This window comes from Euleptes europaea, chromosome 1, assembly GCF_029931775.1.
Source record: "Euleptes europaea isolate rEulEur1 chromosome 1, rEulEur1.hap1, whole genome shotgun sequence".
NCBI lineage: Eukaryota > Metazoa > Chordata > Lepidosauria > Squamata > Sphaerodactylidae > Euleptes > Euleptes europaea.
In genome coordinates this window covers 176,544,318-176,569,735 of record NC_079312.1, presented here as the reverse complement: position 1 = coordinate 176,569,735, position 25,418 = coordinate 176,544,318, and the positions used below count along the sequence as shown (strand labels likewise).

At 52.1% G+C, this 25,418-nt stretch overlaps 1 protein-coding gene across 1 annotated transcript; it reads right to left on the bottom strand.

Annotated features, from left to right (window-relative positions):
• Positions 1-1,329: 1,329 nt before the first annotated feature.
• KDM5C (lysine demethylase 5C) lies at positions 1,330-25,094 on the bottom strand. Its single transcript, XM_056850730.1, has 26 exons — positions 24,976-25,094; positions 24,483-24,653; positions 23,486-23,620; positions 20,760-20,828; positions 20,221-20,344; positions 19,576-19,757; positions 18,132-18,290; positions 17,826-17,945; positions 17,447-17,605; positions 17,125-17,306; positions 15,241-15,403; positions 14,568-14,687; positions 13,848-14,042; positions 12,529-12,710; positions 10,439-10,563; positions 9,330-9,477; positions 8,453-8,549; positions 7,942-8,300; positions 7,457-7,595; positions 7,174-7,353; positions 6,187-6,327; positions 4,736-5,272; positions 3,774-3,831; positions 2,562-2,761; positions 1,952-2,155; positions 1,330-1,346 (listed from the first exon to the last, which is right to left on the bottom strand). Exons 2-26 carry the CDS (start codon positions 24,645-24,647, stop codon positions 1,344-1,346), a joined length of 4,146 nt encoding a protein of 1,381 aa, XP_056706708.1. The 5' UTR covers positions 24,648-24,653; positions 24,976-25,094; the 3' UTR covers positions 1,330-1,343.
• Positions 25,095-25,418: the final 324 nt, after the last annotated feature.

Below are 25,418 nucleotides of genomic sequence, written 5' to 3'. Positions count from 1 at the left end.
CAGAGCTAACCAGAATATCAACTATTTCACCTTTGCCACCTAACAGTTCCACCAACTCTCCAGCTGGTTTCCTACTTCTGAAGTATTAAAGACAATTTTAGGAGGTGACTTCGTAACCTTAGCAATTGTGTTTCCTTGCTGCCTATGGCCACCCAATGTTCGCTTTGCCAGTCTGTTCATTTGAAGACTTCTCTTGTTCAGATGGCAGAAGGGTCTGGAAATTCTCCCCGGACAGGTTGGTGCAGATGTGACCATTTCAGACTTTTCAGTGAGTGCTGTAGGACTCAAAAGGCTGTAGAAAATGGCTTAAGAAATTGCGCTAAAGGGACTCGAGGAGAGAAAGCACCCACATTCTGGTTTTCTCGCTGCTCCGGTTATCAGGAAAAGTTACAAGACAGACAGTAGCGACCCAATCCAGACATTCCAGTTTCTAACCTCACCTCTGACCGATCTGGGTGCTGAACAATCCCCCAACACACACACCTTCCCTCCCGAAATCAGAGCAAGATCCGTAACCTCCAAAGTTTAATAATAATAAAAAAATCATAATACAATAAAATAACACACCCCGCCCTAACCCCCAACTGCCCACCCACCCCCTGCTGGAGAAAATAAAAGGAAAAAACACTAAAAAGAGACAAAAAGACTTTAGTGTCAGAGCCTGAGGCAGCCTGGGGCCCACGATTGGGGGTGGGAAGGTGAGGGGCGGAAAAGAGGCTGGAGTGGAACGAGAAGATTCCTTGCCCTTTCGGCCCACCCCCCAAAAAAGAACAGAGTGGTTACCCAATTCCTATAAAACCCAACAGGTTCCAGACGGGTTAGGGGGAGAGCTGCCCCTCTGTCCAACAGGGGGCGCCGTCCCTGTGTGTCCAGGGAATGCTGGTTCGAGGAGCGGGGAGGGGGGACGCTGCCCTCACGAGGGGCCCCCCGGCTCCTTTCGTGGCCCGAAGCGAGGAGCCCGGGGCACACAGCTGGCGGCCCACTTCCGGGGAGCTGCAAGGCTCTGGTCCTCACAGCGGCAGGGTAGTGTCTTGCGTCGCTCCCGCCGAGGGGAAACAGGCGGCCCCTGCCGCGCCTCCCCCCCTGCCGAGGTATCAACAATACAAAAGGGAAGGGGAGGAGGGGGAAAAAGGAAAATGAAAATATTACATCGTCTGAAAAGAGTCCGGTGCAGGGCCAGTGCGGAGTCCCGAAGGGGGTTGGGGAAGCTGCGGCCCCCCCCTTGCTTCCGGGGCTGGGTGCCCCCCATGCAGAGTGTGAGTCAAACCGACAGGGTGACACGGGGCTGCCAGAGTCCCTTGCAGTGCAGTACAGTCCAGGGAGGGGAAATCCAGCTGTCACAACTACTGGGAAAGAAGCAGGCAATTACTACGTGCAAACATTGGTTAAATTTTTTAAAAACAAATGACCCCCCCAAAAAAAGAACTGTGCAGTGTAGACGCACTCCATTTATAGAATCACAGAGAAGAAAGGGACCTCCGGGGACATCTAGTCCAACCCTTTGCACAAGGCAGGAAATTCACAGCTACTTCCCCTCCTACTCCCCCAGTGACCCCTACTCCGTGCCCAGAAGATGCTCCCCACACACACAAAAAACCCCTCCAGGATCCCTGGCCAATTTGGCATGGAAAAAAATTCCTTCCTGACCCCACAGAGGCGATTGGCATTACCCAGAGCATGCAAGAAAGGGCCACGAGAGCCAAACACTAATGCAAATTTCCTGCCCTCCCTCTCATGATTTACCTATGGTCATAGAATCAGCATTGCTGACAGATGGCCATCTAGGCTCTGCTTAAAAACCTCCAGGGAAGGAGAGCTCCCCCCCACCCCCCAAGGAAGCCTGTTCCACTGAGGAGCCGCTCTGTCAGGGAGTTCCTTAGCTGAAAACTCACGCCCTCTGCACACACACCCCGCCTGTGAACATGCTCGCTTGACCCTGACCCTGCCTTACCCCAACTCCATTGTGGCTGCAATCTGTGCCTGCTGTAGGGGGAGCCCCGCCCTGGGGCAGCGCTGGGTCTGCCCCCCGGATCTTCTTTGGCTCTAGTTCCTCCTTGGGCAGGGTCGGGTAGTCGCCTCGATCCGTCTTGCGCTTCCGCCGCCGCTCTGCGTCCCGGCCTCGCGCACGGGTGGCACTTCGTTCCGCTTGCTCCAGCTGAAAATTAAGAAGAGTTGGTTTTTGTATATGCCTACTGTCTCTACCACTTAAGGGAGAATCAAACCGGCTTACAATTGCGTTCCCTTCCCCTGACCACAACAGACACCGAGTGAGGTGGGTGAGGCTGAGAGAGCTGACTAGCCCAAGGTCACCCAGCTGGCTTCATGTGCAGGAGTGGGGAATCAAACCCGGTTCTCCAGATCAGAGCCCACCGCTCCAAACCATCGCTCTTAACCTCTACCCCATGCTGGCTCTCCAGAGTGAAAGTCCGACTCTGGGGTCTGGGTTAGAGAGGGTGCCATAATGAATTCACATAGCCACGTGTAGATGGCGGCACAGGGACCCAGCCATCCACTGATCCGTCAGGGTCTGTGCTCCCCCCCCATAAGAGGCAATCACTCACATCGAGCAGCTGGCGGAATTTATCGAGGTGGGGGGCGCAGGCAGCCTGCAGCAGGCGCCACATGCTCTGGCTCTCGTCCAGCGTCACCTCCAGAAGGTCCCCTTCCATTAGCAGCTCCTCCAGGGAGAGACGAGTTGCCTCCGACAGCTCCAGCACGGGGCCCTGCGCCCGCGACAGGTACGAGCAGAGAGTCTCCAGTTCTGCACGGGGGGCACAAGAGGAGACAGAGCGAGAAGCAACGAGAATCGTGTACCCCCACCAGCTCCAACACTACACAGGGGATGGGCACATCGTCCCCAAGAGCTCCTTATCAAGGGGGATGCAGTTGGCCTAAAATAAAAGCGTTGTAGCCTCCATTCCCCCAAGAACTCACTCATTCCCACCATCTCGCAGCTGATTCTGGTCTTACTGATCTTAAGAAAAATGTGCCGACTTTATCTACCACTTCAGGAAGACTCAAACCGGCTTACAATCACCTTCAGTTCCCTTCCCCACAACAGACACCCTGTGAGGTAGGTGGGGCTGAGAGAGTGTGTCTAACCCAAGGTCACCCACAGCTGGCTTCATGTGTAGGAGTGGGGAAACCAACCCGGTTCACCAGATTAGCTTCCGCCCCTCATGTGGAGGATTGGGGAATCAAACCCAGTCCTCCAGATCAGAGTCCACCACTTAAGGAAGAATTCAACCGGCTTACAATGACCTTCTCTTCCCCTCCCCACAACAGACACCCTGTGAAGTAGGTGGGGCTGAGAGAGTGTGACTAGCCCAAGGTCACCTAGCAGGCTTCATGTGGAGGAGCGGGGAAACAAACCCGGTTCTCCAGACGAGAGTCCACCACTCCAACCCACAGCTCTTAACCACTACACCATGCTGAAAGGTTGGTTTTTTATGCCAATTTTCTCTACCTTTTACGGAGAATTAGACTTACAATCTCCTTCCTTTCCTCTCCCCACAACAGACACCCTGTGAGGTAGGTGGGGCTGAGAGAGTGTGACTAACCCAAGGTCACCCACAACTGGCTTTGTGTGTAGGAGTGGGGAAATAAACCCAGTTCACCAGATTAGCCCCCGATGCTCATGTGGAGGAGTGGGGAATCAAACCCGGTTCTCCAGATCAGAGTCCACCGCTCCAAACCACCACTCTTAACCACTACACCACGCTGGCACAGAAACGGAGAAGCCAGGATCCACCCAGTTGGACCAAAGGTAGTACCTGAGGCACAGGAGCTGTTCTTCTCCGGTGCTGCAGAGTCCCCGTTCTCCAAGGAAACCTGGATGAGGAGATGGAAGATGAGAGACGAAAGGTACACAGGAGTTGCCCATGGCAGCCCCAGCACAGAGCCCCAGCAGCCCGACAGGTGGCATGAGGGGCTTCCTTGGCTACCGGGATTCGCTTGACCACATGGCCCAGTCAAGACAGGATAAACTCATTGCAGTGAACGTGCGGCAGTGAAGCCTTTGACGCTGACTGGCCAGCCCGGTGTTGACCAGGGAAACAAAACAGCTTGCAGTGCAAATTTTGAAAAGTTGTCAAGTCTCGCTAGAATAACAACGTATTTTTAAACCATGCTTTTTGAACATGCAAGTCGAACACGGGGACGTGATGCTAAGATGCCTGAAAGCTGAGACACAGGAAACCCAGAGCTGCTAAAGCAGGGGTGTCAAACTTATGGCCCGGGGGTCAGATTCGGCCCCTTGAGAGCTCTTATCCGGCCCGTGAGCCAGCCGAGGCAGACACCCCCCCCCCACACACACACACACACACTCAATCTGGGCTGGTGAGCTCACTGTGGCCCCCACCAGCTGAGGCAGCCACCCTCCCAGTCCCGATCTGGGCTGGCGAGGCATGGCCCGGCCCAGTGGCATTTATGTCAAATCCGGCTCTCGTAACAAGAGAGTTTGACAGCCCTGTGCAGGGGAGAGGAAAAAGTCTGAAAAACAGAGTAATGGGAAGACTTGAGTTGGTTTTGCGTCGAAACAGTGTCGAGCTACCAAGGAATGGAATATCGTGCATACTGAAAAGTTAGATCCTGGCTGAAACAGAATAAAGGAGGTTACAGCGGCCATGCATAAATGACCTAGGACAGTCAAACCAACCCCAATTTCCAGCTAAACATTCGGAAGAATTTTCTAACAGTTAGAATGGTTTGAAAATGGGCTTCCACCCCCACTCACCTTGGTCTGTTCGTTGCAGCTACTCTCTTTGAGCGCTCCGGCCTCCTTGGACGAGTCCCCGAGCAGCCGCTGCCGTAGCCCGGCCAAACGCTCCAGGGCGGCCGCTACTTCCGAAGAGGCGAGGAGCTGGCGGGCCCGATCCTGCCACGTAATGGCTCGCTCTGTCAGGCACTGCAAGGCTTCTCCCTCTGGCAGCCGGACGGGCAGCTTCTGCAGGGCCACCAGCAGCGCCAGGATGGTCTCCAGGCGGGGCCGGCGGGAGCGCTGGCACAGCGGGCAGAGGAACTTCGCTTCCCATTCCCACCAGGCGGGAGAGGGGCGGGGGGTGCCCAGGCGGGGCCAAGCCACACAGGTGGTGTGGAACCAGTCCTGACACAGTTCACACTGCAGCATGGCAGGGCTGGGGGGCTGCAAACACACACAGTACTGCCCCCCAGGAGGACTGTGAGCCGATGGCACGGGCTTCTGAGCGTTGGACTGGCGAAGGCAGAGGATGCCCGCTTTCTCCTTCTGCTCGCCCTCTTTGAAGGCCAGGATCTGCTGGCACAAGACAAGATCGTCAAGAATAAGAAGATCGAGAAGAAGAGTTGGTTTTTATATGCCGACTTCCTCCACCACTTAAGGAAGAATCAAACTGGCTTACAATCACCTTCCTTTCCCCACAACAGACACCCTGTGAAGCAGGTGGGGCTGAGAGTGTGTGACTAGCCCAAGGTCATATTTATACATCTTCTGTCTTCGGGGTGAAGGAGAGTTGGTTTTTATACCCCTATTTTCTCTAAGGAGCCCCATGGCACAGAGTGTTAAGCTTCAGTACTGCAGTCAAAAGCTGTGCTCACAACCTGAGTTCGATCCCGACGGAAGTCGGTTTCAGGTGGCCGGCTCAAGGTTGACTCAGCCTTCCATCCTTCCGAGGTTGGTGAAATAAGTACCCAGCTTGCTGGGGGTAACGGGAAGATGACTGGGGAAGGCACTGGCAAACCACTCCTCAAAGTCTGCCTTGGAAACGTCGGGATGTGACGTCACCCCATGGGTCAGGAATGACCCGGTGCTTGCAGAGGATCTTTACCTTTTTATTTTCTCTACCAAAAGGAGTCTCAAACCAGCTTACAATCACCTTCCCTTCCTCTCCCTACAACAGATACCTTGTGAGGAAGGTGGGGCTGAGAGAGTTCAGAGAACTGTGAGTAGCCCAAGATCACCCAGTAGGCTTCATGTGAAAGAGTGAGGAAACAAATCCAGTTCCCCAGATTAGCGTCCGCCACTCATATGGAGGAGTGGGGAATGAAACCCGGTTCTCCAGATCAGAGTCCACTGCTCCAAACCACTACACCATGCTGGTGTACACAAAGGAAGATTTGCCCCGATGTCTAACGTCTACCAAAAAACCTGCTCCACGTCACCAGCAAGTATTACTACGGGGGGGGGGGGGGCACGCCCCAGCCACTCACAACAGAGCCAGGATCCCTGAGGTCTTGCGCTGAGAGGCCCAGGCTCTCCGTGTCGGATTTGTACAGGCCCGGTTCCTTCTCCCGCTGCCACTTGGTGCGTTTGACGCTGTCTGAGTCGGCGTCGGCACACGGACACAGCACCTGGAGGGAAGGTGGACAAACTCTAGTTAGGGATGCTCTAGGCTGGTGCTGCATTGAGCAGGGGGTTGCACCAGATGGCCCGTATGGCCCCTTCCAGACTCTACGATTCCATACACTTGTCAGGGATGCTCTAGGCTGATACTGCATTGAGCAGGGGGTTGGACTGGATGGCCTAAATGGCCCCTTCCAACTCTAGGATTCTATGATTCTATACACATGTCAGGGATGCTCTAGGCCAGTGGTTCGCAAAGTGGGCAGTACCACCCCCTGGGCGCACAGTGGGATTACCTAGGGGGGCATGAAGAGGCAAGGGGGCAGCAGGGGGGCACCCCTTCAATTGTGTTGTTCACTAATTTACAATAGATCAAGCCATGGCACCATGCTGGCAAATTTGGTGGAAACTATCAGAATTTTTTCCCAGACTTTGAAGAGCTGGTACCACTGGATCAAGTTCATCAGTTTTGCTGAATAAATTTCAACTAAAAAGTTTTAATTCAATTTTGAATAGATGTGCAATTAATTGTTACTGTTTTGAAATTTTATTGTTATTATCTTCTTTAGTGAGTCATGCAAACCCCTAATTTTGAATAATGCTTTGTATAGGGCGCTGGAGTTGAGTTTGTGGAACCGAGGGGGCGGTGGCCCGAAAAGTTTGGGAACCCCACTGCTCTAGGCTAATCCTGCATTGAGCAGGGGGGTTGAACTAGATGGCCCGTAGAGTATCTTCCAACTCTTATGATTCTAGCTCTTCTAGGAAGAGGCCAAGAAATAAAAAGCCAGGCTCTACGGGGCTCCTCCACTCAACCCTGGCCCACCAACCCCACAAGCTCCCAAGACAGGACGAACCTCGAGCAACATGTAGCAGGAGTTCTTCTTGAGGAAAGTCTTGGAGGCCTTCTCCCGCCAGGAGTGGGCGGTGGCCACTTGGACCTCGAGGTGACGCAGCTCCTCCAGCCGGACCGGCAAGTCCCTGCCCACTGCCACGAGCCCCTCCAGGTCATCCAGGCAGGGATAGTGGTCCCCGTTCTGCAAGGGGCAGAAGGGCATGGTTGGGTGAGGCCCTCAGAGCGGGCTCTGGGAAACCCACGCCCAGCCCACCCCACGTCCTCACGGGGGGGCCCCAGCGCACCTGGATCTCTTCCACATCAGCAATCCAAGCCTGTGCTTTAAACAGCGCCTCCTTGAGGGACAGGATGTTGGGCAGGTGCACCGGGATGTTTTCGGCTTCCTTGATTATGGCCTCCAGGGTGGCGGGCGGGTGCTTTTGCCTGCGGTGAAAGGGGGGAAGCTATCAGATAGGGATTTCCACGGGTGTGGCCTCCCAAAGGGCCATTGAGAAGAAGAAGAGTTGGTTTTAATATGCCGACTTTCTCTACCACTTAAGGAAGAATAAAACCGGCTTAAATCACCATCCCTCCCCCCCCCCCACAGCCCTGTGAGGTAGGTGGGGCTGAGATAGATGTGACTAGCCCAAGGTCACCCAGCTAGCTTCATGTGGAGGAGTGGGGAAACCAACCCGGTTCACCAGATCAGACTCCACCACTCCGAACCACCGCTCTCAACCACTGCACCGCGCTCTGGCCGCCCCACACGCGGCAAGGACCAAGACCTCACCTGGCCTCCAGGCACATCTGCGCCTTCTCCTCCCAGCGCTCAGCGATGGTCAGCAGCTCCTGCAGCTCGGCCATGGCCTTGTCCACGGCCGGGCTGGGGGCCACCCCGCGGCCGGAGGTGATGAGCGCCCTCATCACAGAGAGGGTGACTTTCTCCCGGGGGGAGCGCAGAGTCTGCTTCACCTCCTCCAGCCAGACGGCCTGCTGCACCTGCCGCTCCAGCAGCTCCATCTCGGGCACCTCCACCCCGAGCCTTGTCCCCCGGGCCAGCAGTTTGTGAAGCTCCGGGGAGTTGGCGGGGAGGTCCTGCAGGGCCTCCTGGACGTCTGCTTGGAAGGCCTCCACTTTCTCCAGCACGCCCTAGGAGGGGACACGCGTCAGGTCCAAGCCACAAACAGCGTCACAGCCAGCATTTCATGCCAGAACTGTCCCAGTTGAGCCCGGTTCAGCGCTCCAGCTGGCCGCCGGGTCTCTCTTAACTTGAGGCTGCAATACCGCCCCGCTTTGACTACCTGGACTTCCTTGATCTGGTGCATGACGCAGGGCAAGTTGCTCATTTGCTCCAGGAAGGAACGCAACTCCTCCACTGTCATATGGACTGCTGCTTCCCTGGAGGAGGAGGAGAAGGAGAGTGGGTTTTTACATGTTGACTTTCCCTACCACTTAAGGGAGAATCAAACCGGCTTACAATCACCTTACCTTCCCTACAACAAACACCCTGTGAGGTAGGTGGGGCCGAGACTGTGACTAGCCCATGGTCACCCAACTGGCTTTGTGTGGAGGAGTGGGGAAACAAATCCAGTTTGCCAGATTAGCCTCTGCCGCTCATGTGTGGAGGAGTGGGGGAATCAAACCCAGTTTTCCAGATCAGAGTCCACCGCTCTTAACCACTACACCATGCTGGCACCACACTACACCATGCTGGCAAGCAAGAGAAAGAGTGGGAGATGTTTTAGCGGCCTGGAGAACTCGACATCCCTGAAAAAGATATTATGCAGACTCCCAGTACAATACTTTTGGAGCAGGGACGAGGCCTTCTGCAACAGGAAGCGCTCGGAAAAGAGCGGTTCACCTATACCAGCCAGACGGCTGTGGCTCAGTGGTAGTGCACCTGCTCGGCATGCAGAAGGTCCCAGGTTCAATCTCCGGCATCTCCAGTTAAAGGGACTAGGCAAATAGGTGATGGGAAAGACCTGTGCCTGAGACCCTGGAGAGCCGCTGCCGGTCTGAGTAGACAATACTGACTTTGATGGACACAGGGTCTGATTCAGCATGAGGCAGCTTCATGTGTTCCTGAGCCCTGCTGGATGAAAGGCCGTGGCATCCTGGCCCTGCCAGCGCCGCGCTCAGGAATGGAACTGTTATTGGCAGGGCGGAGTCCCCACTCACCCCGTTTCTTGACTGCTTAACAGACCAAGGGCCTCCGAGACACACTTCTCAGCTTCGCTCAAGCAGCTCTTGAGCCGGTGAAGCAGCTCGTTCTCGGGGAACTTCCTCTCCCGCGCCTCCGACTCCAAGGCCCGCAGCTCCTCCAACGCTGCAAGAGACCAGACCCTCAGTGGGGCTTCGGCACCAATCCCACTTCCCCAGCTATACCGGCTACCCACGGCAGGAAACAGGCTAAGATGAAGGGCTTCAGTATCTGCCGCAAGGCTTCAACATATTTTGGGATGCACTTCTTGCCAATGTGGAAAGAAGTTACTAATCCTGCCACCCGACCGCTCCGTCTCTATTTCTTGTGACCCTGATAGGTTGAATTCACTGCTTGAATTTCCACACTGCCTCCCCACCCCAATTAACCTATCTGCAAGGTCATACATACTCTGTTTTACAAAAGAAAAGCCCAGCCATGTCAATAAGGGCGGAGCAAGTTCTGCTCACTCAGCGCTGCTTAACGCAGAGACAGAACAGAATCAGAGCTGGAAGGGATCACCAGGGTCATTTAGTCCAACCCCTTGCACAATGCGGGAAATTCACAACTACCTCCCCGCCCCACACCCCCAGTGACCCCTAATCCATGCCCAGAAAATGGCCAAGATGCCCTCCCTCTCATGGTCTGCCTAAGGTCATAGAATCAGTATCACTGATTGATGGCCATCTAGCCTCTGCTTAATGTTTAGCTGGAAACTCTTTTGATTTAATTTCAACTCATTGGTTCTGGTCCGACCTTCTGGGGCAACAGAAAACAACTCAGCGCCATCCTCTATATGACAACCCTTCAAGTACTTGAAGATGGTTATCATATCACCTCTCAGTCTTCTCCTCTCCAGGCTGAACATACCCAGTTCCTTCAACCTTTCAATCCCTGGTTCAATCCCTGGCATCTCCCACTGAAAAGACCAGGTAGTAGGTTATGTGAAAGACCTCTGCCTGAGACCCTGGAGAGCCACTGCCAGTCTGAGTAGACAATGCCGACTGTGACAGGTGAGTGATCTGATTCATTAGAAGGCAGCTTCAAGTGTCCATGTTTGTCCAACTAATCGGCTCAAGCGACTTACTTCTCTTGCGTCCGTCTTCAACTTCCAGAGCAATCCGAACCTTGTTAGCCCAGGTATCGAAGCACTCTGCTCGGACTTTCAACTTGTGTAACATGGTGGGGAGCTCGTCCAGGGTGTACCGATACCTTCAGGGTGGGAATCGAGGCAAAGAGGGGTCACAGTCTGATCTCTCAGCTTAACGGAAGCCCATCTGCCCAACTCCAGCATCCACTCGGGACAACCTAGTTGCTGCACTGTGGATCTCTTCTAAAGTTATGCCCAATCTTTAAAATAGCAGCAATAGTTCTGAATACCTGACACCTCCAAACCCTTTGTAATTTAATTGAAGGAAAAATTTCCCTGACTTTGGGCTCAGTTAAAACAGGTGTGTGGGTCCCCGTGCACGTGCTGTCAAGTCACAGGGAGGGGCTGTGGCTCAGTGATAGAGCACCTGCTTGGCATGCTGAAGGTCCCAGGTTCAATCCCCGGCATCTCCAGTTAAAGGGACCAGGCAAGCAGGTGATGTGAAAGATCTCAGCCTGAGACCCTGGAGAGCTGCTGCCGGTCTGAGTAGACAATACTGACTTTGATGGACCAAGGATCTGATTCAGTATAAGGTGGCTTGATGTGTTCACAGCTGACTTATGGCAATCCCATAGGGTTTTCAAGGCTAGAGACGTTCGGAGGTGGTTTGTCATTGCTTTCCTCCATATGGGCTGACAGAGTTCTGAGAGAATTGTGACTGGCCCAAGGTTACTCAGCAGGCTTCATGTGGAAGAGTCAGGAATTGAACCAGGTTCTCCAGATTAGTCTGCTGCTCTTAACCACTATGCCATGCTGGCTCTCTAAAACAGACATTGGACATCTGTAAATCACATCTTTAATTTTCTTTACAAACACCTGGAAGGGTCCCGATGAGAGTTTTAACACTTCACCAATCCCTCACACACACACACAGGAGTCCACCCTGAGCATGACAGATTCACGGAGAAGGGGCTGCTAGCCATGGTGACTACAGGGAACCTCCACCTTCAGAGACAGTAAACCTTCTTTGAATGCCAGGGTTAGCAGGCAACATCAGGCATAGGCTTTATGCCCTGTTTGTTGGCCCTCCTGGACAACTGGTTAGCTGCTGTGTGAGCAGGGTCAGCCTTGGTCAGTATTTGCATGAGAAGAAGAAGAAGAGTGGGTTTTATATGCCAACTTTCTCTACCACTTAAGGGAGAATCTAACCGGCTTACCATCACCTTCCCCTCTCCACAACAGACACCCTGTGAGGTAGGTGGGGCTGAGAGAGCTCTTAATAGAACTGTGACTAGCCCAAGGTCACCCGGCTGGCTTCATGTGGAGGAGTGGGGAATCGAACCCGGTTCTCCAGATCAGAGTCCACCGCCCCAAACCACCACCCTTAACCACTACATCACGCTGGCTCTCACCACCCAAGAATACCAGGGTCACTATACAGAGGTAGGCAATGGCAAACCACTTTATTCATCTATTGCCTTGATCTGGATGGCCCTGGCTAGCCCAATCTCATCAGATCTCAGAAGCTAGGCAGCGTCGGCCCTGGTTAGTAGTAGGATGGGAGACCACCAAGGAATACCAGGGTCGCTACACAGAGGCAGGAAGTGGCAAACCACCTCTGAACTTCTCTTGCCTTGAAAACCCCACCAGGTCACCGTTAAGTCAGATGAAACTTAATGGAAAAACTCAGTGTCTCCAGGGTCCCTTCTAGACCTCTCAATCCCGAACCAACAATCTGAGCAAGCAAAGCCAGTGCATGGATCTATTGGGGGGTGGGGCCAGGGAGGTGCACTTAATTCAATCCTAACATTAGAAGACAAACAAGACACCTCTGACCCAGCAGCAGGATCCCACCCCAGTTTAAGAACTAACAATTCAACCACCCTCGGGGGACACTTTTGAAGACGGCAGCCTTAATAAAAGGCAAGCGATCAGCCAAGATCGTAAGACACGCTAGAAGCAGACGCGCTACCGCAGGGTGCTCCAGCCACCGTCCAGCCCAGCCCAGTTCTCGACAGAAGGGAGATGGCTGGATGTTTGCAACCACAGCCCGAGAGGGGAGCGGCGGCCGCTCCTTCCCCGCCCACCTGAGGTACTGCCGGCTGCTGGGGCACTTGCACAGGTCGTCGATGTGGTAGAGGCAGACGAGGCAATCCGGGCAGTCGTAGCAGGCCAGGGCAGAGAGGAAGCAGGTGGTCTTGCATTTGTCGCACTGCCGCTCGTCATCTGGGAGCAGCTCGAAGGCCTCCCGCTCCGCCTCCGTGATACCCTGGGATGGGGAGGAAACGGGGGAAGAAAAAGAGTTGGTTTTTATATACTGACTTTCTCTACCACTTGAGAAAAAAGTTTTAAAAGCTGTAGAAGGCTCCCAAAAAGCTTGCTCGCGCATCTCTAGTAGGGTTGCTGAGAGAGCAACCAGAACAGCTGCCTAACCTGTAGTGAGGCAGGAAGGAAAGTGGAGACAGAGGGCGATTCCAGGCAGGAAACAGGAAGTGGGGGGAAAGTTTCTATTTCCTGCCTACCTTAGAACCGGGAACTGAATCACCCATCTGTCTCCAAGATGCCCTTCGCCTCAGAAGAAGAAGAGTTGGTTTTTATATGCCGACCTTCTCCACCACTTAAGGGAGAATCAAACTGGCTTACAATCACCTTCCCTTCCCCTCCCCACAACAGACATCCTGTGAGGTAGGTGAGGCTGAGAGGGCTCTAACAGAGCTGCAACTAGCCCAAGGTCACCCAGCTGGCTTCGTGTGGAGGAGCAGGGAAACAAATCCAGTTCACCAGATTAGCCTCCCCCGCTCATGTGAACACATGAAGCTGCCTTATACTGAATCAGACCCTCGGTCCAACAAAGTCAGTATTGTCTACTCTGACTGGCAGCGGCTCTCCAGGGTTTCAGGTGGAGGTCTTTCACATCACCTACTTGTCTGGTACCTTTAACTGGAGATGCCAGGGCCTGAACTTGGGACATTCTGCATGCCAAGCAGATGCTCTACCACTGAGCCACGGACCCTCCCCTAAGGAGTGGGGAATCAAACCCGGTTCTCCAGATCAGACTCCACCGCCCCAAACCACTACACCACGCTTGCTCTGGGCCATCTGCGGCAAACCCAAAACAAGCCCATGCCCTGCTGGCTGGGGCCTCCCTGACCGTTTGATAGTCAGTCGTTCCACAGAGCCTGCCCAGGAGATCTCTCTGAGTTCTGCCCCCTTCCAGAGGAGTCAAGAAAACAGGACCTTCCTACATGGACATCCAGCATTCACTGGCTGCTGGCAAACAGCAGGCAGAGTTAGTGCGCACTTCCCTTTTCTGAGTCACTTTGAGGACTGTTTCAGTCGGAATAAAAGGCCAATACGTTTACAGAGTAAAATACGTGCAACGCCCACCCATGCCTACGCCTCCCACCTTGTCGAGGAGAGCCTTGCGCAGTTTGCGCTCCTCTTGCACCAAGATGAACATCTCTTTATGCACAGCAGCTGCCAAGTTCAGGTCGAGCTTCTCAGGACAGGCGGCCATCTTGCAGATAAGCTCCTCATGCGAGAAGACGCAGTAGCGGCGGAGACGCCGGTAGTGTTCGATGCACTGGCGACCAGCTGGCAACTGAGGAGGAGGGCCGGTAAACAACATCAATAAGAAAAAGAAGAGTTGGTTATTAATCCCCAATTTTCTCTACCTTAAGGAATCTCAAAGCGGCTTACAATCACAACCCCTTCCTTCCCCCACAACAGGCACCTTGTGAGGTAGGTGGGGCAGAGAGAGTTCTGAGACACTGTGACTGGCCCAAGATCAACCAGCAGACTTCATGTGGAGGAGCGGGGAATCAAACCTGGTTCTCCAGGCGGAGCGGGAAATCAAACCCGGTTCTACAGATTAGAGGCCGCCGCTCATGTGGAGGAGTGGGGAATCAAACTCCAGATTAGAGTCCGCTGCTCTTAACCACTACACCATGCTGGCTCTCAACGAAGGACTTGCACTCCTGAGAATGCTGGATGTGTCGTAGCGGTGTGCACACCTCAATGTCACAAACTACAGCCCAAACTCCCGCTCCCTGTCCCGTAGCCCGCTGCAACTTTCCCCCGAACCAAGGACAGAACTCGCGCAAGTCTCGGCTGGTTCCGTACTCACCCAGTCAGCAGTGCAGAAGTTGACGGCTTCCGCAAAGTTGTAGCCCTGGTTGAAACCACTGTGGTAAGCTCTCGGGAAGGTAATGACAAACTCTCCGGCACACTGATTGGTGCGGACCACCTGCAGAAGTAGGAAGGGAGAAGTGATTGTTTAGCCTGAAGAGGAGAAGACTGAGAGGTGATATGATAACCATCTTCAAGTACTTGAAGGGCTGTCATATAGAGAAGGGTGCTAAGTTGTTTTCTGTTGCCCCAGAAGGTCGGACCAGAACCAACGGGTTGAAATTAAATCAAAAAAGTTTCCGTCTAGACATCAGGAAGAACTTTCTGACAGTCAGAGTGGTTCCTCAGTCGAACAGGCTTCCCCGAGAGGTGGTGAGCTCTCCTTCCCTGGAGGTTTTTAAGCAGAGGCTAGATGGCCATCTGTCAGCAATGCTGATTCTATGACCTCAGGCAGATCATTTATAGGGAGGGCACCTTGGCCATTTTCTGGGCATGGAGGAGGGGTCACTGGGGGTGTGGGGGGGAGGTAGTTGTGAAATTCCTGCATTGTGCAGGGGGTTGGACTAGATGACCCTGGTGGTCCCTTCCAACTCTATGACTCTATGAGAAAAGGTTGGCTCCGTGGTGGACGGATGGACAGAAGGGCAGGGGAAGGAAGGGCGACCACTCACTGGGACTCCATGAGCCATGAGGGTGTTGGGGTTCATGAGCGTCACCAGCTGGTGCAACAGGTCCGGCTGGCTCTCAAACAGCTCTGGGGTTAGTTTCTTCATGACTTCTTCCAGATGTTCGGCTGCAAAGGATGGGACCCCGTACCAGGTCTTGGGCTCACCCCTAGGAAGCGGAAACACAAGTCAGAATTAAAGATTCCGGGAAAACTTCCTTTATATCAAGAATTCTCTGTGTGTGTGTGTGTGTGTGTGTGTGTGTGTGTTTTAAGTGCCGTCAAGTCGCTTCTGACTCATGGCGACCCTATGAATGAAAGTCCTCCAAAATGTCCTATCTTTGACAGCCTTGCTCAGATCCTGCAAATTGAAGGCCGCGGCTTCCTTTATTGAGTCAATCCATCTCTTGTTGGGTCTTCCGCTTTTCCTGCTGCCCTCAACTTTTCCTAGCATGACTGTCTTTTCCAGTGACTCTTGTCGTCTCATGACGTGACCAAAATACGACAGCCTCAGTTTAGTCATTTTAGCTTCTAGGGTCAGTTCAGGCTTAATTTGATCTATAACCCACTTTTTTGATTTTGTTTTTTTGGCAGTCCACGGAATCCGTAACATTCCACCCATACTCCTCTGAAATTCTGTTGAACATGCCACAGAAAAGCGACTTTTGTTCACCATTTTCTTTTTCCACTTTTGGTTCTGCTATGATTTAACAAAGTATTTTTTTTAACTTGTTATTGTAAAATAAACTTAAAATAAAAAACAAAATAAAAATGCAACAACAGGAGGTTAAACGTCGTACAGCTGAGATATGTCTCAATACTTGGTTCCAATATTATACATCTGTACTTTTTACAGAAGTCATGCCATACAAAGTCCCTCACGGTACCTTAATTGTCCTACTAGAAAAATTTGATATACAACTCTACCCAAAAAGGGGAACAGATTTCAATACTGCTCCTGGCAGCAAAATCTCTGATTGCCCCGTACTGGAAAAAAGCAAAGATGCCTTCTAACAGGCAATGGTATGAGAAGGTGTGGAACCTTTTAATTTCAGATAAGACGTTTTCACAACTCAAAGTAGCAAATAACTTATTTTACTCTACAAACTTTTCAAATAGATGGTTGCCTTTTCTGGAATATGTGGGAAAGGGGGCATCACGTATTTAAAAGATGCCCACGAAACTAACAATATATATATTTTAAAATTATGTTAACATAATTTTCTTAAGACCTCACCTTTCCTGGTTTCAACAGCGGCTTCCAGTGCGATCCTGAGGAGAGTTACTCCAGCCTAAGCCCATTCATTTAAAGGGGCTTAGACTGGAGTAATTCAGCATAGAATTACGCTGTTAGATACAGCTCTTTTACTTCTCCTTGGGGGCATCAAGTATTTAAAAGGGCTTATTCTACTCTTTTTTTACCTTTTTTTTTTTTTGCTGTCAAATCACAGTTGACTTATTGTGACCCTGTGGGGTTTTTCTTATTTTAACGCTTTAAGTTTATTTTATAATAACAAAATAAAAATGCAACAACAGTAGGTTTAAACGCCGTACAGTCGAGATATGGTTCAATATTTGGTTCCAATATTATACATCAGTACTTTTTACAGAAATCGTGCCGCTTAGCAGACCTTAATAAATGCAAATCATATGATAGTTTTATGGGCATCGTTTACTTCGTGATGCCCCCTTTTTCACATATTCTAGAAAAGGCAGCCATCTATTTTAAAAGTTTGTAGAGTAAGGTAAGTTATTTGCTACTTTGAGTGAGCATCCGTGGTACGAGTGGGGATTCGAACCTGGGTCTCCTCTATACCACGCCGGCGTGGGAAGCCCAGCCCGACAGAACGGCCCTGCTTCCCCCCCCCCACAAAGCCCCCAGATGGCTCACCAGTGGAGGTAGTTAATGGAGTAACTCCAGTGATCTTCGATGTGCCAGCAGAAAGCGGAGAAAACCATGCCCACGTAGAGCCACGGGACCTTCATGCCTGAGATGTCGGCGTTGATGTGGCACAGCACTGACTGCTTCAGGACCGGCATCACGTTGAGGTTCCAGCCGCTGGCAGCGTATTCCTGCAATCACAGGTGCTGGGCTGAGAAAGGCTGTGCAGCCGGGGATGCAGACTGAGCCTCAGGGAGAGAGGGCCGCTAGAGGAGAGGGTCACAATACTTTAGGGTAGAGGGCTTCAGGCATGGCCAAGGGGGTCACGCACCTCCTCCTCAGGGGAGAGCTTCCTCTTGCCGTCGTTGATGGGGAAGCCGCTTCCGAACTCCTTGGAGTGGATATCAGCCCCGTACTCCACTGTCACGTCCTCCTCGATGCTGTTCACTAAGCGCCAGAACTCCTTTTCCACAAACTCTGTTGGCACCATCTGGGAGGGGGGGACAAAGGAGAGAATCGGCATGACGGAGGACGCAACACGGAAATGTGGAAATGCTGGTAGCTCCAGGTCAAAGGACACATCAGGGCAGAACCCGCCGGAGAAGAGGAAGCAGGTGTGCCGTGCTTTCAGCATCTGGCGGACCCTTCCCATCCTAGACACGAAGATGAAGGGTGCATTAGTAGCTCGGGATGAGGCTGCCGGAACTCACATGTACAGGCATGTTGAAGTAGTCAGCCTTGAAGGAATCGGCCATCTCCCCGAAGCTCTGCAGCGTGTACTCCCGAGTGGCCTGCTCAAAGCCAAAGGCCTCTGGGGGCCGCTTGCATTCCTACGAGAAACCAAGGAAAGTAAGCAGAAGAGCCCAGGGGCAAAGGGTTACCGAGCAAGAATCACCAGGCTTGTGTTACCCTTCTCAGAAGTCTGAAAATCTCAGCATCTAATGACAGGGCACAAAACACAAGCCTGGTCAAGCAAATAAAGCCAACGCACTGACAGAGTCAGGGGACCTCCTTACCGCCATGACACATTTGGGGCACCTCCAGACTCCTTTGGGGATCTCGGGCAAGGGCGGCAAGAGGCAGAAGATGTGGTAGTTGTCGTCACAACCGTCACACAGCAGCAGCTTGTCGTCCTCATCCCCCCGTGCGCAGATCCGGCAAACGTAAGACTCAATCTGGGAAGACAACCAACGCCAAATCTGAGAATCACCAAGACAACGATGAAGGCCGCCTGATAGATCCAGGACTACAGCTGCTTCTTGGATGGCCACGGGAAGCAGGTACTTCACACGAACACATGAAGCTGCCTTATACTGAATCAGACCGTCGGTCCATCAAGGTCAGTACTGCCTACCCAGGCTGGCAGCAGCTCTCTAGGTTCTCAGGCAGAGGTCTTTAACATCACCTCCTGCCTGGTCTTTTTCACTACCGGGGACTGAACCTGGGACCTCCTGCATGTCAAACAGAGGCTCCACCACTGAACCAATGACTCTCCCCTCATAATGAACACACACGAAGCAGCCTTCTACTGAATCAGACCCTCGGTCCATCAAAGTCAGTATTGTCTACTCAGACCGCCAGTGGCTCTCCAGGGTCTCAGGCCAAGGTCTTTCCCATCACCTACTTGCCTAGTCCCTTTAGCTGGAGATGCCAGGGATTGAACCTGGGACCTTCTGCATGCCAAGCGGAGCCTCCCCCATTGAGCCACAGCCCCTCCCCTCTAACTTCAAAGTAAGAGGAAATCGCAAATCTGCTGGGACCAGTCGGTCTCTCTTCACCTCAGCAGGCAGAGGAGCTACAAACACCATGAGCACAGAGTCACATCTGCCAACAATTCGCCAGTTTTAGTCAACTTGGATGTATCATCCGCACGAAAAGAGGGGACCCCGAGACATTATTCTGCAGATACGCCAGCTGCAGTTCAGCCCCAGCTCAAGCAATTAAGCCGGCTAGGGCAATTACCAGCATTTTAAATCCCTTTGTGGCTTGGGACCAGGGTATCTGAAGGACCGTCTTCTTCCCGTATGTTCCTGCCCAGGAATATCACAGGGAGAAGCCCTCCTGACTGTCCCCATCAATCAAAGGAGCTCGTTTGGTGGGTACACGAGATACAGCCTTTTTGGTGGCAGCCCCACGATTGAGGAAGGTGCGCCAGGGAGGCGAGCCAGGCCTCCTAGCTTTTGATCTTTAGGAGGCAGTTGAAGAGGACCATATTTGCTTAACTTTACTAGCAGTGCTGAGCTGCGATTTTAAACGTTGTTTTTTAGGTTTTGAATGTGTTTTACTTTTTGAATGTGTTTTACTTTATATGTTTTATCTGTGGTGTAAGCCGCCTTGAGTTCTTAAAGGAAGAAAAGTGGCTAATAAATGTTTTAAATTTTAAAAAAATAGATGAGATAAACAAAGAGCACAGGATGCATGGAAAGGACTCACCCAACCAGGGAGGGGGGTTTAACTTACAAACTGAGTGTTGTGGTTGCGACGCAGACGCATAGTCATCTTGGTGCAAGGCTCCGGACTGTGCCTGAGCTCCTCTTTTATATTTGCATAGCTACGGGGAGAGGCGGGCTCCAGCTTGGTCTCGGGAACAGGGGCCTCCTCTTTCACTATCACGGTAGGAGGACACTCCGGGATCTCCTTGTCTGAAACGGGGAGAGAACAGAGCTTAGGACAGAGTTTAGGAGGGTGAGAGATTCAAAACAGATAAAAGTATTTCTTCACACAACGCAGAGTTAAACTGTGGAACTCCCTGCCCCAGGATGTGGTGATGGCTGCCAGCTTGGAAGGCTTTAAGAGGGGACATGTGCATGGAGGAGAGGGCTATCCATGGCTACTAGTCCAAATGGACACTAGTCATGATGCAGACCTATTCTCTCCAGAATCAAACGAGCAAGCCTATTGTATTAGGTGCTGTCGAACGCAGGCAGGATAAATGCTGCTGCTGTCGTCTTGTTTGTGGGCTTCCTAGAGGCCCCTGGTTGGCCCCTGTGTGAACAGACTGCTGGACTTGATGGGCCTGGGTCTGATCCAGCAGGGCTCTTATGTTGTCATGAGGAACCCTCCTCCCCTGGTGCCCTAACTGTGTAACTGGACCGCCACTCCTACCTTTTTTGCGCATGTTTTTGTCTTTGGCCACAAGCCCCAAGCCCATCATTTTGGGGCCAGCACCGTAGATCTGCAGTTTCTTCAGCTCCGGGTTCTTCTCGATGTCTTCTTCCGTCGGCTCTGGCTATAAGGGGGACAGAAGCAGACACTGACATGAAGCAGTCGGTCCCAAAAGGTGTGGCAGAGATCCATCGAGAAAGCAGCAGCAAAGGAAAAGCGGTGACAACTACGCAGTCAGGGTGAGAAGAGGAAACGGTTTACAAAGGCAGACGTGGATGACACTAAGATAGCGTTGGGTCAGTTTTCGGGAAAGGAAATCAATCTGGTTGTGGAGCAGAGTTCCTAGCTAGATACATCTCAACTGTGAGACATGCCCAGAGCGCACTGCAAACAGAAGCAAAGTGAAGCAGGGTAAGTTAGGACACCTCAAGCCACAGCTCCCTTTTCACGTGGCCCGTGGACCTCCAGCCACGAAGCAGGGTGAGTAAACACAGCGAGAGAGACAGAGGCAAGAGGAGCCGACAGAACAGGAACAGTACCCATGCTCGAGGCGCTTGCTCGGGTACCAGAGCTGGGGCGCTGACTGATTCGGGGCACGATTCGGATTCCTGTAGGATGACAAAATGCGTTGGGGAGCAGGGATCAACAGCTGTACTGACAACTGCAGTCAGGTGTCAACAAGAGGCACAAAGAGGGGAGGTATTGTTGGATCACACTGAAGGAGACAGATGCTGTAGCTCTACTCCTTTTGATTGAACATCTAGAAATGAAAGCCGCTAAAAAAGTCAATACGTGGAAACTGTAACTGGGGAGAAGGTGGGCTTCCATTTATTCAGGAACTCAGAAGATTTTAGGGGGGGGGACCCTCAGAAGTTAAGGGATAACAAAACATCCTAAAACTATACTGTTACTAGGGTTCCCAATTGCCCGCCAACCATCTAGTGGCTGGCTGGCGGTAAGCCAGCTGGGATGGGGGGCAGCGGCGATCTATATGCGCCATGCACGTCCACTGGCACTTCCAGGTTACCCCAGAAGTGCCAGCGATGATCTAGCAATCTCCCCCAAAACTCTATGGTTTTCATAGTGTTTTCTGGGGGGGGGAATTGCTAGAGAGTCCCTGCACGTGCACGGCACTTCCTGGGTAAACCTGGAAGTGACAAAATCGTGCCGTGTGCACTCACAAGCATGCGGGAGAAGCTGCCCATGGCCTAGGCTCCTGCCAGAGGCCAGGCAGGACCTGGCTACCCTATCACCCTGACCACAAGCATGACAAGAGGGAGAAAGCTGGAAGTTTTTTGCATCACCCTTTTAACAGCAAACATATGCAAGCAAAGTGGGGCATCCAATCCACTGCAAGCAACAGAGTCCACAAAGAGTAATAGCTATGAAAACATGAAGCTGCCTTATACTGAATCAGACCCTCGGTCCACTAAAGTCAGTATTGTCTACTCAGACTGGCAGCGGCTCTCCAGGGTCTCAGGCAGAGGTCTTTCACATTATGTCTACTTGGTCACTTTTTAATTGGAGATGCTGGGGATCGAACCTGGGACCTTCTGCATGCCAAGCAGAGGCTCTACCACTGAGCCATGGCCCTGTGGATTGATTAATGTCAAGGATGTGACCTTGTAGAGGTGGAGTACCTATACATACTACTGCAGGCTTCCTTCTTGACTAAGATGCAAGGAGGGAGGGAGGAAACTGTCTAGATCACGGGTCCCCAACCTTTCTGAGCCTGTGGGCACCTTTGGAATTCTGACACGGGGCGGGAGGCACAACCCCAAAATGACCACCACGGGAAGTGAAGCCACACACACAGAAGAAGCTCAAGTGCAGGGGGGGCAGGAAGAGCCATTTTTTAAAATATGCCGGGAAAGGAGCCAGAGAGAATAAAACCCAACACTGTGGCAGAGCTGCCCCCAAAACAACATTTTAATCTGCGCAGCCAATCAGATCTCCAATGGCCAATCAGAAGGCCTGGCAGGCAGGATCCCCACCTGGCCCCACCCACTTTCTATAAACACTTGGCAGGCGCCAGGAAATGTGCGGGCGGGTGCCATGGCGCCTCCAGGCATGACGTTGGGGACCTATGGTCTGGATCGTGCTGCTCAGAAGAAAAAATTAACCATGAAAAAAAAATTAAACAGTTCAGGAGAAGGAACCACTAAGAGCCTTCTCTCTCTGGAGCAGGCATGACCAAAATTAGAACAGATTTGTGGTAACTAGTAGTTTGGTCTGATACAGACCTAGGAACAGAACCTAGGAAATTATGCTCTTACTGCATACTGTGAGCCAGAGAGACAGACAGAGTGGTGTGGTAGAGCGTTGGACTAGGATCAGGGAGACCAAGTTCGAATACCCACTCTGCCATGAAAGCTCACGGGGTTACCCTGGGCCAGTCACATACTCTCAGCCTAGTCTACCTCGTAAGGTTGTCGTCAGGATAAAATGGAGGAGAGGAGAATGACGTAAGCTGCTCTGAGTCCTCCTCGGGGGAAAAAGGTGGGGCGATAAATGAAGGAAATAAATAAATTAACCCACATGAGAGATCCGAAGACCCATCCTCCTAGATCTTGAACAAACTACAACTACCTGATTCCGCAGTTCCTAAACTTGTGTGAGACAGGTAGGCGAATTCTTGTTTCCTTTAATAACCACAACCACGCACAAAACTCCCCAAAAGCTTACAGAGAATCAAAGCTTGACCGGCAAGATTTAAAAATAAGTGGCTAGCTCATAAAGACGCGAGGGGGGGGCAAGGCAACGCCCATTAGACAGAAAGGGCAGAACACCGAAAATTCAAGGCTCTCGTCCACTTCGGTCCAGTCACTTCCACAGCAATCAGGTGCTTTGTCCCAGAGGGGTTGGGGAAAAGGCTGAAACAATTGTGGCCTTCGAAGCTCGTGAGGAAAAACTAAAGCAGGGCTGGGAAGCAATATGGCCGTCTGCAGAGACAGGGAGACAGGTGTGCGTACCACAGCCCTGGGAGACAGGAGCTCACCCAACCCACATGAACACATGATGCTGCCTTATACTGAATCGGACCCTTGGTCCATCATACGCAGTATCATCTACTCGGACTGGCAGCAGCTCTCCAGGGTCTCAGGCGGAGGTCTTTCACATCACCTAGTCTCTTTAACTGGAGATGCCAGGGACTGAACCTGGGACCCTCTGTGTGCCAAGCAGATGCTCTGCCACTGAGCCACAGTCCCTCCCAAAAACCAGAACAAAAGCAGTGAATATGGCAAGAGATACATGCTACGCTCACCTCCTGCTGCAGACGCTTGGCCCGGCGCCCGTAGCTGTTGAACTTTGAGGGCTGCACCGATTGCCGCAACGGGATGCTGTGCGGCTTATACTCCTTGTCCTTCTCCTCGTTGTCAAAGGGATGGGTGTTGCACTGCTGGGAGAAAGAGCAGCGTTAAAAGATGAGCGAACGTCCTGACCGCACTCGCCATGAGCGGAAATCAGAAAGCAAGCGACTAGGAACAGCTAGAGAATAAACAACGCAAGGAAAGACCTGGCGCCTTTGGGCAAATCAAGCTCCTACCCCACACCCTCCTCCAAGAAGTGCCTTCCCAGAATGTGAAACCAAAGCCAAGAGGGTTGTGCTCAGGAGGCTGTGACACTTCCCTAAGGGCTCCAGAGCACACAAGCAGGAAATGGAAGGCAAAATGAGATTCAAAGAAAGGTTAACACGAAAAGAGTTGATTTTTACATGGCGACTTTCTCTACCTTTTGTGTGTGTGTGTGTGTAAAGTGCTGTCAAGTCGCAGCCGACTTACGGTGACCCCCTTTTGGGGGGTTTTCATGGCAAGAGACTAACAGAGGTGCTTTGCCAGTGATTTCCTCTGCACAGCAACCCTGGTATTCCTTGGTGGTCTCCCATCCAAATACTAACCAGGGCTGACCCTGCTTAGCTTCTGAGATCTGACGAGATCAGGCTAGCCTGGGCCATCCAGGTCAGGGTTTCTCTACCTTTTAGGGAGTCTCAAACCGGCTTACAATCACCTTCCCTTCCCCACAACAGACACCCTGTAAGGTAGGTGGGGTTGAGGAAGCTCGAAGAGAGCTGTGACTAGTCCAAGGTCACCCAGCTGGCTTCATGTGGAGTGGGGAAACCAACCCAATTCACCAGATTAGCGTCTGCCGCTCATGTGGAGGAGTGGGGAATCAAACCCGGTTCTCCAGATTAAAGGCCACCACTCCAAACCACCACTCTTAACCACTACACCACGCTGGCTCCTACAGTAGGGGCTGCTTACCACCAGGTTGGCCCCCGACTGGTACATTTCATAAGGATAAATTATGCGCTCGTAGTGGGAGCGGAGAAGAGAGCCAATGTTCTTTCCCGATGGATAGGAAAGGCGTTGGGCAACTCGGGCCCACCGGCGATCCTTGCAGATGGCTTCATATCCACCTTCCTCCATCACGATCTGAAACACGAAACAGAGAAATGGCAAACCTCCCCTGCTCTAATGGTCTCACTCAGTCCCGGCACACAGTAAATCCACTTCTCCATACGCTGTGTCAGTATCATCCTGGTCTCTTTCAAGCTGTGTCAGTATCATCCTGGTCTCTTTCAAGCCCCACCTCCAAATCATGACCCAAGTTTTCCCCATTTCTAGCCCCGGCCTTCCAGTCACCCGTCGACACATACCAAAGGCAGCCATGAAACAAGTTCTTCTACCTGTTCCCAAGCTTTAGAAGGACTAGCCCCCCTCCTCCATCTCAGGGAGGTATTGAACTCCAACTTACTTTGCTCAGGCTGTACAAATCAAGAATTCGCCTCTCCACGTTGGGGATTTTCAGTGAGGAGCCTTGGATCTCCCAGAACTTTGCAATCTGGTCCAGGTAGTTCAATTTCACCCTGGTCTGTGCCTGGCAACAGGAATATGAAAAACTGCAGTCAGATTATCTCTCAAATCAATGGCTTACAGATAGATTAAATACAGTCACTGACTAGCATAACAATTTTAAAAAAAGCAATCACAATAGTACACAATCATACAATAGTATATTTAGAGAGCTGTTTCACACTGCAACAACGATCTCCGTATTCTGGTGGCAATATAGCAAAACTTTGCCACTGTATGTGAGATGGTAGGATTCTTGTCTTCAAGTAGAAAATTCACCATTAAAACACTACCCTGACTGCAGTGGCTGGTGTATTCAGGGGAACCTGAACAGCAGAGGTGAGA